At 41.9% G+C, this 17,798-nt stretch overlaps 1 protein-coding gene across 2 annotated transcripts in view; it reads right to left on the reverse strand.

Annotated features, from left to right (window-relative positions):
* LOC112564170 (CTD small phosphatase-like protein) overlaps positions 1-15,189 on the reverse strand; it is a 28,678-nt gene extending 13,489 nt beyond the window's left edge. Inside the window, exon 1 of one of the 2 annotated variants that reach the window (XM_025238819.1) lies at positions 14,800-15,189. In XM_025238819.1, coding sequence (XP_025094604.1) covers positions 14,800-14,875 — 76 coding nt within the window. In that variant the 5' untranslated portion in view covers positions 14,876-15,189. Of the gene's footprint in view, positions 1-787; positions 1,470-14,799 lie in introns of those variants that run through there. The other variant, XM_025238811.1, reaches the window with a different exon arrangement.
* Positions 15,190-17,798: the final 2,609 nt, after the last annotated feature.

Genomic DNA, 17,798 nt, shown 5'->3' on the forward strand with positions numbered 1-17,798 from the left:
ATGTGACTGCTGGTGAGTCAATGTGGGGGTCAGCTGACTGCTGTTGAGTCAATGTGGGGGCCATGTGACTGCTGGTGAGTCAATGCAGGGGGCAGGTGACTGCTGGTGAGTCAATGTGGGGGCCATGTAACTGCTGGTGAGTCAATGCGGGGGCCATGTAACTGCTTCTGAGCCAGTGTGGGGGCTTGGTAACTAATGGTGAGTCAATGTGAGGGCAGATGACTGCTGGTGAGTTAATGTGGGGGTCAGGTAACAAGTGGATGGGGCTACCCGGTCATGTTCAGATGTTCAGTATTTCCCTTTGTCGCTTGTGTAGTCAGCGATATGTAAAATGAGTACAGTACTAGAGGAAAGCAATCTTGCCCATTAATCTTTTTCTTAAAAAACGAGCTAATGGGAGGACAACGCCAGCAAAACGGTATGCTTTACCTTTGGCGAAAATATTTTACAGTAGAGAAAAACTGATTTCAAATACTTGAGAGTTATTAGTCAAAAGTGATGTTGCGTGAGTTTAGAATACTTTCAGTATGGATAGTGTTTTGCGCAAATGCATGACCTCAAGTTATAGCTTTTGATTAAAACTTGTGTACATTTGTCATCAGTCACCCACTATTTTAGGCCACGTCCACCAAAGAGACCCGACTTTGTATGCATTGTGTGCTGTTCTGATATCACTCCTATGGCACACCTGTGCGAGTAATCTCTCTAAAACAAAAGCTGGTGTACTATCTCTCCCCCCAGCCCCTACATCGTTCAAACTTCCCAGCGAACCGAACTCCGAACATACCTGACCAATCGAAAATCCTCTTTAAAAATCTGGAGATATGCATAAGTAGAACTTGAAAACATCCGTCGTCTTTGTAGCAGTCGTGTACCTCAATCTCAATGTCGTCGCCCCCGACTTGAAAGATAGGTCTGTGGTCCTTCCTGAGTGTGGCAAACGCTCCTACCACCCAGTTTGGCTCCATACTTGACGGTGTGTCCTAAATGTTACACGGTGCTACAACCTACATCACGGCCTATAGTCTCCTGCTGTCCAAGCAGACGACGTTGAACAGCCTGACAACAAACACACCCGGTGCTTGTCTCTCTGTCTCAGTGCTCGGGCTCCTCGCGCGCTTTCCGCACACCCACGGCGTCACGTGACGTGCCTGGCCTCGCCTGGCTACACTGTACCCACCACACGCCGGCCCACACCACACTGGGGCTTGTCGCTGACAACATCAAGACTTTCTCCACACTGCAGGAGCCCCATCATCAGCCAGTAACTACTCCTGCATCATCCGCCAGTGGGGGTCACAGGACACACGCCACCCACCTGAGAAAATCACGTGCACAGCATCTGTTGCCTCTCACCAAATGATCGATAGCTCCTTGACTGAGGTGAAAATGACTGGTCTACTTGTTTAAATAACAGAACAGGAGACAGAGAACGGAATGTAACAGGCAGACAAACATGCACTATACACCTGCCCTCTATATCCCCTGAGAAGTGTAGGACTGAAGTAACAGACCCTCCCACCCTAGGGCCTAGGTGCAGGCTACTCAATCCACAAGAGGTAGTATTTTTTATTCCATGCATAAAAACTAACTATAAATCTCAGAGGATGCAGAGTCAGTGTGTGCATGACAATGAACTAACAATGATGAAAATTCATCATCATTTGATTAAACAGATGCACGGATACTTAAAATGAATATCATTTCAAAATAATTTTGCACTTTATCCTACATTCACTTTGGGCTTGAAGAGCCTTTCAGGACCACAAACACTTGAGAGTGAAATCATGACATGACATTCGGAAGTGACTGAAACTGCAATACACATGATGCAACACTGCCAAAACTAAACATGGAGCTTGCTCACTGAAGTTTGCAACACATATATCCTTGATGAAACATGCCAGTATGCAAGTGTTTTCAATAGCAGACACATTTTATGATAACTTTAAAACTATTTGTAACTACTGAGCATTAAAACAGTGGCTAAAAATAAAATGGGAGAGTTTACAGGGGAAAAAAGTATAACCAGACATGGGAGCTGCAGTTTAGACATTAATATAAAGCAGTGAGAGAGGAGTGTGCATAGACACAGTATAACATAATAACATAGTATAACACACATTACACAGCATAACATACAAATAACAGTATAATATACAACATAGCATAACATACAAACAGTATAATGTACAACTATGTACATAACACCAATAACAGATTAACACAACAAATTACAGAGTATAACAGTATAACACACAAATACCATAGTGTAACATACAAATTGCACAGTTAAACACACAAACAACCCACTATGCAAATTCAAGCAAAAACTGGTTTGACCGGTCCTAACCAAATTTTGAAATACTTTTGTAGACTTTGTGTAAGGTCATGTTTGGTTCAGGCATCTTTATTTTATTGTTTACTAATTTCTGAGGAATCAGCATTCAGTGCACAAGTTTTGTTTCCATGTTCTACATTTGATATTTCTGGAAAAAAAGGTTACCCACAGTTGTACTTTACATACAAACATCACATTCTTGGAACAAGTGTTCACTATTTTGCTATGTCACCAGTCAGGTCGATTACTGAACACGGTGTATCGCTGCTGGGTACTTTAAAAAATATCATCCCTACACCATTTATACATCCAACAAAAAAACAAAAAACAAAAATAAGGTGTTTGTGTGAGTAATGGTGGTGGTTTAATGCAGTGTCAGCACCAGTGACCATACAACCAGTGAGAAGTGAGAGGGTATCTGCAGAAAAATAATAAAACCTGTATACATGTGGCCATGCATCATCTGTTACCATGTTAATAGCTGTACAAATCCTGAAATATGTGCTCCTTGATGAGAAATGGAAAATAGATGGTGCACCATCTGTGCACAGGAAGGTGGCTATCTCCCCACTTCCAATTACCCAATATTTTTTCCAAGTATTTAGGTGGCCTCTGATGAAAGATAATTCTTATAAAGCACCTTTTATATACCCTATCGAGACCACTCAGTAGATGGGAGTGAATCGGGTAAGAACAATGCATAGTCTGCACAAGGCAATGTCTACATCACACAGCTGCCTTGTCAGCAGAGGGATGTAACTCTGTGACTTGGCACAGCGGCAAAGACGACAGACGGCCTGCCTGTTGCTTCAGACAAGGCGCAGTCAGGTGGCAAGGGCTGCAGAATTCTATTCCCATGTTCCCTGTGCCAGCCCGCGAGCCACACACCAACCACCTGAGGATCCCGCAGGCTGAAAAACCACCTGAGTGGCGCCAGACAAACCTCTACCACTACCTGTAAGATTACTGACACATCTTACACTGCAGGGGATTTGCTGAGTCTACTGGCTCCTCATCCCGCCTCCATTGCTACTGGAAATAATGCGGTGTGAGGAACTGCAAATGCTCTCAGCAACCGCTACACTACCCCCACCCTTACTCGTTCTTGTGGAGCTTTTCTTGTTGTTTGCTTGTGCAGAACTGTCCCCTCTACACACAGGCTCTTGCAGCGCTCTTCTCACTGCTGCCCATCCTCTGTACCTATTATATGCTCCTTTACAAATCTCTCTTTTATGCTTTTTAGAAATTGGGGGTTTCTGACACCAACTTATTGACACCCAAAATGCCTGTTGCTTAACACTTTTGGCAACTAAGCATTGCCTCATCTCAACACTGCCCATTATCCAGGCAGTTCTAACTTGCAGGTTTGCAGTGCTGGAGGAAACATGTGGTTTAGACAGCTAACTGTGACACCTGCATTGCTGTGAAACATCTTCCTACTGCTGAATATCCCTGCCAGATTTACAAGCTGTGAAAACCACTGGAGTCTAGATAAGGTGCTGCACAATTAGCTGTCAAGTACCACACTCCTCTCCTTGTCGTTTTTTTCCTGCTGGTTGGCTTACACTCAACAAAAACAAAATGGCTATCATGCACTAGAATGTGCAAGTCAAGGAATATCCCTTACTCAGGTACATGAATACACACACAGCATTCTCAACATCTTCTACGCTTCACCTGCTACATAGTCAATATTGTCTATACTTCACCTGCTACATTAAATAATAATAATTATAAAAAAAAATAACAGAAATATACAATGTGCCTATTTATTAGCCACACTAACCAGACTACTGTCCCCATCCTGGAAATTAAAATGGAAGTTTTATGTTATGTTTATGTGTTCCATATGTAGAATGCAGTGGATACTTTCTGTAATACCGGGACTTTTGGTTTTTGATCACCACTCCTGATACAATGAAAATAATCCTTATTTATATATATTTAACAAATTAATACAACACTGCAACAGGACAGCATCAACACTATTATGACAGCAATCTCTCTATTCTGTTACCCACCCACCCACTGTACACAGTACAATGTCACAGTTAAAACAGATTGCGCCCAGATTAAGCAGTAAGCAACATTCATCTGTAAGGTGATAAGTATGATAACCCAGTAGCTATTTACTGAGTGCACGCTAACAACACACACCTTGTCACCCGTCCCTTTCTCCCTTAAAAGTGCTTCAGTCATAATTGCTGCGCTTTAAAGGAGCTGTGATATCAAATGCCACACTCATTACTGTTGCTTTTGTAAAACAAACTCTACCCTCTCCAACTTTGTGTATGCATCATTACACAGATTTGACACACCTCAGCTTGTAGCAATGTTTCCAAACATTTACTGTTATAAATGAACAATAACAGAGTTTAAACTTTAAATTTCTATATTTACACTAATGCTTAATGCTTGATGGATTTGAAACTTTATAAACTCTGCAACATTTCAGCATCTGGCATGCTGAGTGCAAGGTCACAACATCACCCATTCCTGCAATTCTTTTATTCCTGCTCTAATGCAAAAAAAACAAAAATCAAGCAAAAAGAAAAACAAAAAGGAAGGGGGTGATGAGCAGTACTATAAAGAGATACAACACAGTGAAGGCAAAGAAAGAATTCACCATAACCAGTCCATATCTTTATTTATCCCTGTAACTAAGATTCCCTGCAGAAGTTGCTGCCATCTGTTTCCAGCAGTCTTGCTGCTGATATTAGTTGCCATTACATAAATAATAATAAATGCAAAATTTGTAAAGTGCATACTCACACTCCTTAGGAGTATGCTCTTAGTGCTTAAGAACAAGAATGAAACATGGACAGCACTTTTCAGCCCACCCTTACCCAGAACTGCTTTTGCTTTGCAAGGACCGAATATACAATCTGCAACCAAGTCAGAGGTTTTCGAGTGCAGCGAGTGTTCTAGAGATCTGGTGCACACAACCTGGAGGACTTTGTACTTAAATGTTGCCACAGAAGAATGTCAAATGACAGCAATGTCTATGCCCTATTTATGAAGTCATTTTCACTGTCAAGAGAATGTACAAAGCATGAAAACTAATTTTCCCATAAAGAGAGTTATTTATAAATAACTATAAAACTTTAAATCCCAATTCTCTTTTGTCTATCTAATACAATCTGCCTCTTCACAGCTCACTATTATTGGAACAGTTTATATACCAACATCTAGATACATGTACAACCACTCCATGTGACATATTTCACGTTACACAAGTTCAGGTCATGTTCAGTCTAGGACAGCCAATAGATGTCATACAATGTCTTATACCTGCATACATAATGCTGTTCAGCCATTCTGTTTGAATGTGGCCTTGTGGCCATACATCTGACAGCAACAGATTTACCAACTTTGTTTCTTGTTCACTCTCGCTCATATACACTCTGCAAACCTAGAGTTACATCATAATCATATATACATTTATAGGGAAACATCTTGCACCCATGCCTTCTCTGGCCTATGCAAGAACAAAATGTTTGGTCACATCCAGTCCATTGGATCCACAAGTCTTCTGGTTTAGAAATATGTCAAGCAGCAGACATGCAGCATAGACACAATTCTTGCAAGTACAAGCAACTAAAATAATTTTTTTAAATTTGATATGGCTTAAAAAAAATTGTATATAAATGTAATCTGTTTGTAGCAATAACAACAAATAAACACTTTGATCTAAAAAGCTTTATTACATGCACATATATACTGACAACTGTGTAAATTGGCTCAATGATTCAGATAATAGCATGACTTAATTTTTTTTTTAAGCAGTCCTAAAATGATGTGTTGCATATATGTTAGAATATAACTGGGGCTTCAGTGGAAAGCTTATGGAGATTGGAGGAAGTTTTTGATTTAAAGTCTCTTTTCTAGTCTGACAGTTTTGTTGATAAATTGATTAAATTAATGGAGATTTATTGCACAACCAAAAAGCTAAAAATAAGCTTGCTGGTAGTTCAAGTTATTATATCAGGATAGCTAATTGAAGTGTTTATGTTGCTAAAATAAGTGATAATATTGTTGGTGATGATGGTACAATTTATGACTGATGCAGTGAATGCTTAAGGAGTTAAAAATGGTTGACCACGTTTTATATTTATCTGTACTTATTTTAATGTTTAATTTTCCACATGATGTGCATATTGTAGAAATATTGACATTCTGCATGCTTTTGCAAAACTCTGCCTGGAAACCCCCTAGGTAATCTGCCAGTCACAAGCCCAGATGAAGGAGGGTTGGGCCATGGGGCTAGCAACCCCACCCTGTTAAACAACCCCTGCTACAGAAACCGCAAATATAACACAAGCACAACAAGAGCCTGGACAGGAAGATCCCTCTCGGAAGAGCCTATGATGCGTGTTGACGAAAACCCTCAGGAAGTTAGCTCGCCGACCCATCTTCTTACAGCCAAGGAAAAAACCAGGCTAGGGACCTGGAACACCAGAACCCTATATGAGAAAGGAAAATCAGCTCAGGTACCCCAGGAAATGAAGAACTATAACATCAAGCTCCTCAGCCTGTGCGAGACAAGGCGAGATGGCAGCGGCTAAACCAGACTTTCATCAGGGGAGACCCGAACATGACCACTAACAAGGAGTAGCAGTACTGGTGACACCTGAGGCTGCAAGAGCATTAATAGCATGGGAACCAGTTTCCCCATGACTCATGTCAGCCAGGTTCAACTCCAAAGGGAGAAAGATCAGATCATCCAGTGCTATGCACCTACCAACGCAGCTAAAGAAGAGGATAAGGAAGACTTTTACAATTCCCTACAAGCACTGGTTGATCGTACTCCAAAATGAGACCTGAAGATCATAATGAGCGACATGAATGCCAAAGTAGGAAATGACAACACAGACAAAGATCACATAATGGGAAAGCATGGTGTGGGCAACTGCAATGAAAATGGTGACAAGCTCACATACTTCTGCCTATTCAATGACCTTGTAGTCGGAGGCGCAGTCTTTCCACACAAAACCATTCACAAGACCACATAAACTTCACCAGATGGACATACAGAAAACCAGATCGATCACATCACCATCAATTGCCAGTTTAGGAGTCTGCTAGATGTCAGGGTAAGATGAGGTGCAGATGCAGCCACAGACCACCATCTGCTTGTGGCAACTATGAAGATAAAGCGTAAGTCTTTCTGTGACTCATCAGACAGACCTCACACAAATTCCACGTGCATTTTCTTAGAGACCGCAGAAAGCAAGAAAAGTTCAACTGTAAAGTTAAAAACAGGTTTACGCAATGGAGGGACTCCTGGAAGAAACAGTGGCCAACCACTGGACAGGATTACAGGAGACTTCCTGCACACGCATTCTGGGAAAAAAAGAAAAACGGATACCTTCTTGAACAAGAAACCAATAGCACACATAAGATGATGAATTTATAAGGTGTCTTTCCAATTAACAGTTTCCAGCTAGTGAAACTTACAGCATTTGGGGGATGTAAAAAAAATTACAGAAGAAAAGGTTCTGGCTGGAAAATGGAATGAACATAAGCAAGCAATGAATTTTATCCTCAGACGTAGTGATGTAATATGTGATGTAATATCAAGTTTAGCTAAACAGTTCTGTTTCAGTGATGCCAGTTCACAATATTTTTTGACCAAGTTCTTGCAGGAAGGCCGGTCTGGGTTTTTTTTGGAGGTCTCTTAAGGTGTGGTGCAGAAAACTTAAGAAATTCTTTTTTAAATGCTAAAGCATTTTCATATTTGTTTCCAGAGGAAAAATCCACAGATGAAGTTTTGGTTGTCCCTGCACTAGTAACTAAACACTTTATATATAGTTGAAAAAAAAAAAAAAGTCTGCAGTTATGCAGAAGTACAAACATATAGCCCCCTGTGGGACCCCGGGGTATGCTTGCCTAGCAAGCATTGTAAGAATAGGGTCCCTGCCATCCAGCCAGGCATGTCGTAAGAGGCGACTAAGGTGGACACCTCACCTAGAGGTAAATTAGGTTGTGGTAGGGCTAACAACCCCACCATGTAAAAAAAAAAGTATGTTACAGAAACTAAAACCAGAGAACTCGTCACAGATGGCGGAGGTAATGAAGCACACCAGGTGACTGGACTAATGACGGACGACAGCCAAACCCGAAAGGGAGCTGGCGCCCCGACAGTGGATTTACTGAAGCCGAGGCAAAAGTTGAGGGTGGGGTGCTGGAACGTCCAGACCTTGTACCAGACTGGCAGGATGCTCCAACTAGTCAAGGAGTTTGACAACTACAACTTGGACATCCTGGGAGTCAGTGAGGTCAGATGGACCGGCACGGGAAAGAGGAGACTAGCGTCAGGACATACCATCTTGTTCTCAGGAAGATCAGACGCTCAGCACTCTGAAGGAGTAGCTCTACTCCTCAACAAGAAAACGGAAAAAGGCACTGCTGGAATGGAAGCCTTATGGACCTAGGCTTTTGAGAGCAAGATTCCATTCAAAGTACACCAAGCTGACAGTGCTAGCCTGCTATGCACCAACAAATGACTCTGAGGCAGAAGACAAGGATGCTTTTTACGATCAGCTCCAAGCAGCCTCAGAGAGCGTTCCAGCCCATGACATGTTGCTCATCATCGGCGATCTCAATGCCAAGGTGGGAAGTGACAACACATGCAGGAGCATGTCATGGGCAAACATGGAATCGGAAGCCATCAATGACAACGGAGAGACTGGCAGACTTTTGTGAAGAAAACAACCTACTGATTGGTGGCACACTCTTCCCACACAAAGACATCCACAAGGCAACATGGACATCACCAGATGGGAGCACAAAAGAACCAGATAGACCATGTCATCATCAACCGAAAATGGAGGAGCTCACTTCAAGATGTTAGAGCCTACAGAGGAGCAGACGTTGCCAGTGACCACACTCTTGTGATAGCCACAGTTTCCCTGAAGCTACGTCGATCACGAGGAAAACAGGCACGTCAGCAGAGAGTGGACTCTGGCAAACTGAAAAATTCAGTCATCGAAAGGGCCTTTGCTATGGAAGTAAAGAACAGGTTCCAAGCACTAGGAGACCAACAAGAGATGACCTTAGACGACTTCAATCGAGTCTTACAGGAATCAGGAGAGAAAATACTGGGCTTCCAACGGAAAAAGAAAGAACAGTGGATCAGAGAAGAGACATGGAAGAAGATAGAAGAGAGAAAGTCAGCCAAACAAAGAATCAATAGCACCAGATCAGAACGCCTGAAAGAACAACTCAGACAAAGATATGCAAAAACTAAACAAAGAGGTAAAGAGGATGGCAAGAACCGACAAAAGAGACCACATAGAGAAACTGGCAGATGAAGCAGAAAATGCAGCAAGTAAAAATGACCTGAAGACACTGTACAAGATAAACAAACAGCTAAACAACGGGTTTAAGAACAGTGATGTGCCAGTGAAAGATGTGAACGGTAATGTCATCGAGGGAGAGGCAGAAAAACTACAGCGCTGGAAGGAACATTTTGAGTCGGTTCTGAACAGACCAGATCCCCTCAGCTTGCAGACATCCAGCCAGCAGCTATAGACCTTGACATCTGCACCAGACCCATCAAGCCTGGAAGAAGTGACAGCAGCAGTCAAGACAATGAAGAGCGGCAAAGCACCAGGGGCAGATGGGAAATAACAGCAGAGATGTTGAAAGCAGATATAAATGTGACAGCTCCCAAGCTGACTGAAATCTTCAAGCAAGTTTGGGAATCAGGGCAGCTCCCTGTTGCTTGGAAGACAGGGCTCATCTTCAAGTTACCCAAGAAAGGAGATCTTGGAGACTGCAATAATTGGAGGGCATAACACTTTCTTTCCCTCACCAGCAAAGGTCTTCAGCAAGATTGTTTTGTCAAGACTGACGGCAACTCTTGAGAAAGACCTCCGACCACAGCAAGCAGGATTTCGTCCTGGACGATCCTGCTCCGAACACATCTTCATTCTGCGACAGATTCTGGAGCAGAGCAACGAATGGAACACACCGCTGTACATCAATTTCATCGACCTGGAGAAGGCTTTTTGACAGCATCCACCGCGAGTCCTTATGGAAAGATCCTGAGGCATTACGGAGTCCCTGCAAACTTGTTCAGGTCATTGCAATGCTGTACAGCGATTTCAAATCCCAGGTTGTCTGTGACACGGAGCTCACAGACCCCTTCAACGTCAGTACCGGGGTGAAGCAGGGCTGCATTCTGTCGCCGTTCCTCTTCATCCTGGCCATGGACTGGATCATGAAGACTTCCACCGACAGTGAGAGGAGAGGGATCAGATGGACCATGACTATGACAGCAACAACAGCGCTGGAAGACTTGGACTTTGCTGACGACATTGCCCTGCTGTCACACCGCCACCAAGACATGCATGAAAAAACAAAGGCCTTCTCAGAAACAGCTGGAAACCTTGGCTTGAAGGTCAGCACAAAGAAAACGAAAAGTATGAGAGTGAACGCCAGAGTCCAAGACGGCATCAAACTAAATGGAGAAGAGATCGAGGAAGTTGACAGTTTCACCTATCTTGGGTCCAAAATGTCAAACACTGGGGATGCGGAGGTGGAGATTCGAGCCCGACTGGCGAAAGCCAGCCAGGCCTTCGCCTCACTCAGGAGCACATGGAAGGCAAAAAACATCAGCCAGAAGATCAAACTGAGAATCTTCAAGTCAAATGTGATCAGCACCCTCCTTTACGGATCAGAATCTTGGAAGATGACCAAAACCATCAGTAACAAGCTTGACGTCTTCCAAAACAGATGCCTCAGGCGCATACTTAACATCTTTTGGCCAAATACCATCAGCAACGAAGAACTCCACCGAAGAACTGAAACCGAGTCCATCACCACGCAGGTTCAACGAAGGCGTTGGCGATGGATTGGACATGTGCTCCGCCAGCAGACAGCAGACCTTTCCAGAGTCGCCCTACGATGGACTCCAGACGGCCGAAGAAAACGAGGCCGCCCAAAGGAAACTTGGAGAAGAACAGTGGAAAGGGAGATGAAAGGAAAGGGCTGGACATGGGGTCACCTAGAGCGGGTTTCAGCCGATCGACATCGGTGGCGGACTCTGGTTGAGGCCTTATGTGCAACCTGATGCACGAAGAGGAATAGATAGAATAGACAAACATATAGCAGAGAAACTGACTTTCACATCTGCAATAATAACCAGAAACCGACCTGTTTCTTCTTTGTCTCTTAAGGCAACAAAAGAAAAGTTGTTTTCTTCTATAACCAAGCTTTGTGCATCATGAATGTTGTAAGTACATAGAAAGATGCACATGCAGTCAAAAGGACGGACAGCACAAATCTTTATAAGAATCTGCGTGCATACACAGCTTAAGTCTGCAGCAAACAAAATGTGAACAGTAAGCCAGCCTTACAGGCTCTTTTACACTACTTAGTTCAAGTGGGTTCTTTTTAATTTCTTGATTATTATTCTCCTTCTTGAAGAAACTGAAACAATGTTTACATTATTTGCTGTATCTTTCAATAATTCTGATAAACTAAACTTTGTATTTTAGATTTCTAAATTTTTAACCAGTTAAATGCAGCTTGGTGTGCACAATTATTCTGTGATCACCACATTTAGCGTTCTATTTGACAGAAAAGTTGTGAAAAATTATATCAGTAAAACTGTTACTTTTTTATATTTTTTTGGTGAAAATTTCTGTCTCATGTGTTCCCTCAGTTGTAAGTGAGCAGAGAAGAAAATCTTTGCTTGTTCTCTCTCATTGTATTCCTTGGTATAAATGGAAGTTATAATATTATTTTTAAAGTGTTAACTTACTACATTTTATGCAGTCTCCCTCAAAATTACGACTGCAAACAGTGGCTCGTCAGGACTGAATGAAGCAAAATATTTGTTCCAGATACCTTCTCCACGCCTTGCTCCATGCTCATGCCTAGCTTGGGCAGATGCATAAAACTTAAGCCCTGGCATCTGTTGGGACCGCACAATGGCACACAATACTTTGAATCACAAGGGTTTTTTCCACAACTGACTGAAGGTGCTCAATTCCGCCACTCTCGAAAATAATAACAGATTGTTTGCAAACAAAACCGGTTTTTTAGCTGTCTGGAGCAAAGGGTCAAGTTGTTCCACCTTCTATGTTACTCCTTGGCTGCATTTACAAATTACCCAGTTAAAGAAGCACTATAACCATGAAGGGTTGAAACATAGCTCCACATCAGGTTGGGAAGGGACATGCATAGGAATACTGACAACTTAGAGGCAACAGACTCAAACAATGCAATACAGGTATCAGTTTAAATGTCAGATTGACGAATTTTTGTTTTATTATTTTTTTTGACAGAGAGAGGTAAGAGCAGGGACAGAAATGGAGATGGGAGCAGCTGGATAAAGAAAGTGACATGAGAGAGAGAGAGATGCTAGAGTGACATGAGAGAGACAACAGATGGACTTAGGGGTTGCAACGAGTAGGCAAGTGATTGCAATTTGTGAGACATACTAAAACCTAATAGCTTGTGTAAGAAATTTTAATCTATCACGCTTTTCTGAGTATTCAGTAAATTTAGTAGGAGTACACATGCATAATTATCTATTCTGCCTACTCTGGATAGTAGTTTCTACTACATATCACAAAAAATTGTGCTGCAAAGTACACTTGTTCCATTTAGGAAAGTTGTAGATTAATGTATTGGATGAAGAAATGCAAATAGCATTATCCTCATTAAAAAAATTCTGTGCAATTTCATATTCAGCTAACGAGAAGTTAAGACTATCCTTGACAATGTCTAAATTTTTGTACATATGATGCATCATGCAGATAATACAGGTGGTACCAAAAAGCTGTATTCTTGTATACAAGAGTCTCTGTTGTCTTCTGTCCAAAAAAAAAATGATTGGAATGTACATACTGCTATCATGACCTTAACTGTACAAGAGAAGAACAAGTACAAAGATAGACTTCGTCAACTATAAGCTCAGATTTCTCTATAAGAAAGAGTAACTCCAGGGAAATTTTTAACATCACTTAAGTCACAATCACAAAATATTGCAATGCCATCTGACACATCAGTAAACTATGTCTATGACCTCAGTAATCAGGAACAATAAATACTCTAGGTCACATGGCCCGAATGGCTACTAACAATATATGACTATAATAACAGACAGGTATTATCACTTCACATTTGTTCTTAGTAATAAGTACCAAATGCTGAACAGTTTCACTGTTTATCAACTTCTGTTATGTGCATATAACTTACGAGATTATGTTTGTAATGTAAGATTGATTGATAGAAGATATAAACAATTAGAGACAATTTCAGGCAACTAATCAACTATTTCAGTCATGAGCAGCAAACATAGCTTGTCATTAATATAAAAGGGAAAAAAGGAATACTGTCAACTTAAAGGCTGAACTTTCACCGTCCAGCAGGAAAGAATGGATTTGATCCAACTGGGGAAGATGAGGGTACTAGTCAGGCCAAATAGAAGCAATTATCAAGGAATGACCACTAGTGTTGCCATCACTGTGTTCCTAACCTCACCTCCTTGGGTTCAACCATTGTTTCCCATCATAAGCTTAAAACATCACCCTTTTAGCCAAAATAGCATTATTTTTCTGTACAACTATTTTTCTCTCCTGCCCCCTCCCCTCCTTCAGTCACATGCACACTATGTTTTTGAAGGCAGCTGAGATACAAGAGATACTGTCAACAGATATGCAACATAGAATAGTGTCAACAAATGCACATTTGTCAGAAGACATTTTACACTTTTAATGCTTTTTCAAAATAGCCTATGTAAAAGAATATACTGCACCAAATATTCGATAGTTGATAAAACACTGTCATTATTCAACTCTCTTTGATCACCGGTTTCTCTGTACTGTGGCACTGTCATGATTACACCTGTTGCATGTACAAGACTTGCCCAAGTTAGGCCTAGGATTAATGTTTTATCTGGTGCAATTACATTGTTTCAACGAACTGTTTCTCAGCAGTGCCAAACACTGCTCATACTTCCACACTGCACATACTTTTGTAACGAGCACGACTTCCAGACCTCGCATATACACCACCGCCATCATCCACGCTGAAAGAAATAGCGAAAACTAGGTTTCAGCAGTCTCACATTTATGAAAGCTTTTTTAATACACTCTGTAGCTGTCATCTGAACAAGCTCGGAACGTAGAAAGAAATCAGACGTTACAACGTTTGTTTACGTCGCAACGGCTGCATATGCGCCGTCAGACCCGATAACTCTAGGACCACACGGCTGGCCCTGCAGGCAGTGAAAACTTCAGCCCCATTTTACCTGCCAGAATATGCTGCATTGCGAAAGCGCCAAATACTGTGTTCTTATCACCCTTCTACCAATGACGATAACTAAAGTACCAAGCATAAAATACCAGTACAATGAATATGCACATAAGGCTAATACACATGCAGGTGCCATCGCATACCAACAGTTCAGCGCCATTTTTGAGACCACTTGCACAGGAACTTACCTTTTTCCGATGCGGGAAATGTGCTGAGAAGTTCATCTTCTCTGGTGACCTGGGAGATAATGGACGTACTGTCCATTTAGAGGACGCCTAATACATCCGTGTGGCTGCGTCTTTGCTGAGCTTGGTGTCAAAATTTCTACAAAAATTGGACTAGCACTACATGGACTATGTTCTCCGAAGTAAATATCGGTGCCGAGATATTGTATACTCATGAATATTAATGAAGAAGGTGAACCGCACAAATATCGTCATGCCTCGCACTAATATTTTGTACACTCGTCTTCCTCGTCACACATACCTCAAAATACAAATTTAAATTAATAATATGTGTTTGGTTATCAAATTTATGCTCTTAGCATTTTGTTTCTTTGAAAGTGGACCGAAAGGTCAAGTTGTCCCGGCGAAATGGTAGCCTTGTTTGAGCCAATCAGAATGCTGATTTTACTTCTCACCCCTTTTTCACGAGCACAGTCTCAACGGCGCGCAACCTGGGCGCTCAAAAGCAGTCCGAGGGGCTGCCAAACAGCTTCGTTCTGCTCAATTATTAAAAACTACAGCAGGATGATCATTTTGGAAAAAAAGGTGCATTTCTGACTACTTCGGTGGTTTTCACGTCAGATTAGAGTGGCATGTGTGATCATGGTAAAAGTGTGTCAAATGTGTTTACTGTTGTACGCACAATGTTTGTAAGAAAGCCAACCTAATTTACTCATTCAAGACGTGCACAGTGAGAGCGAACACTACGTGCAAGACTAAAACGTAGCTAATAAATTTGGTGCTTATGAATAATTGTGACAACGAGCAGACAACAAACGAAACCTTGACACACATGGAATGTTCGCTTGGCCCAGTTTTATGGTGTTTTGACATGCGCAGAACGATACTTAAAAAAATACTCGCACGTGTTTCCCCTCTCACTTGATTGCTCGAAAAACGTCTACGAAAGTTCGCGTTGTACTTGCTCAGTTTTTGTTTTAAACCTGAGAATGATCGTCACAAAGCCCTCGCCCTAAGTTCGACAGTAAAGCTGGGGCTGTGTTCCACGTACACAAGTACATTGAACGGTCCGCACCGCACGTACTTCAAGGAAAACGACGGAATACAAAGCAAATGTGTATTTTTAGTTCATTTGCACCCCAGACGTGGGTTTTGCACGAGTCATATTTAAGTATTGACCTGATCTTTATAATAAATTCATGTAAAAATCAGTTTACTTATCCAGTGTAAGCGTCCACGCCATAGCTCCCAGTAATTGGTGTTGCGATCGGTGAAGTGGACTGAGTGATGGATCGAGGTATTGTATGTATACGTGTGTGTGTGTGAGGGTGCAGCTGTGCACATAGCTCTGACAGTGATAAAAACATGCACGCAATCTGAACACGCAAACCTTTGATAAAATCGTGAACATTGGATGTGGTAACTGGCTGGCAGCTATATTATTGACCAGGTTAAAGTACTTTACACGGCTTTGATGGATTTTGGCAATTATAAACATTTAATTTGTCATTTTTGTTTCGCTCAGGAAACATTTACCCACTAGACTGAGGTAGAAGAGTAAGGGCTGGTAACTGCACAGTTCCAGCTGTCTAAATGTTTATGGCATATAGCATAGTCACAGTTCCATGCCCAGAATTCACTTATCAACGCACACAGAAACAAGTCCGCTCTGAAGAGGGATTTGCACATGGTGCTGTGATGTACCCGCCACGTCAGTCAGTTCAGTAACTACAGTGTTTGGTGAGACGATCTCCAAAACTGACACTCCACATAAACAAACAAACAAACAGCCTAAAACACCGAACCTGTGCTCCGAGATCTTTAAAACAAATGTGTTGGGTTAATTGATTGATGGATGGAAGGATGGATGATGAATGCCCGAGCACGGCTTGTCATTTGTTTCCTAGATGAGCAGATCAGCCTCTGGCATTGTCAGCAGTCGATGGCTGGGTGGGTTGCATGACCATATTTGCATCTATATTATTTTCCTTACATAAAAGTGGTCATAAGGGACCAAGTGCTCTTTCCATTATGTGAAAACGAGGCCGATTTCTGTATCGTGTGTTTGTCCATGGATGGGAATATATAATATGTGCTGGATACTTAAACTGTCTGTGAGAGGTAAATCATCCTGTTTTGCACAAAATAAAACAAAAGTGTATATTTATTTAAAAAGTCAATGCATGTTTCTGATCCCTGATGTTGGTTTTACAGCACAGAACCTGAATAACAGTCGTGAATCCAAGAAAGAGATACAGAAGACAAAATCAAAGTTCTTTGAGGATTATAACTATATTTTTAATCTACGTTACAGTAAATTATAGTAAAATGTAGTTCAGATGTAGGTTACAGCAAATGGCACACGCTTGTCCGGTGTAGCTATATTGATATTACCAAGCACATTATAAGACAGTTCTCTGGGGTACCCTCATCGAGGTGGATGGAGCAGACAGAAAAAATGGAGTGGACTGACTGCACCTTGGACGTGCGCAGCGCCATCAGACCTACTTTACCATATACAGACTATACAAGTCCCTCATAGTTCCTCGATCCTCTTATACCATCAGACCTGCTACCATGTACAGACTGTACAAGTCCCATAGTCCTCCTGTTATACCATCAGACCTGCTACCATATACAGACTGTACAAGTCCCATAGTTCCCTTCTTCGAAAGGTGGACTCGATCTGTTTGCTGCCACAGGAAAAAAAAAATCAGACATTCAAGATCAAGCGAAGAAGATGCTCTGAATTTCCTACGTGGAATATAAAATCAACTAATGTGTGCACCGTCTGGTCTGCTTTGGCCAGTTTACCTTGCATGGCACTTTGCGTGATACCGGGTGTCCCTCGCGGTGCCTTGGGAGGTGGGCAACGAATAGAAAAAAATTGACTAAGAGAGTGGATGCACCTACTGACCACACGGTGCAGGACTTTAACAAGTGTGGCAAGACTAATTGACCCTTGTTTCTCCAGCATCAGAATAAGAGGACGTCAGCTGACA

The sequence above is a fragment of the Pomacea canaliculata genome, linkage group LG1, assembly GCF_003073045.1.
Source record: "Pomacea canaliculata isolate SZHN2017 linkage group LG1, ASM307304v1, whole genome shotgun sequence".
NCBI lineage: Eukaryota > Metazoa > Mollusca > Gastropoda > Architaenioglossa > Ampullariidae > Pomacea > Pomacea canaliculata.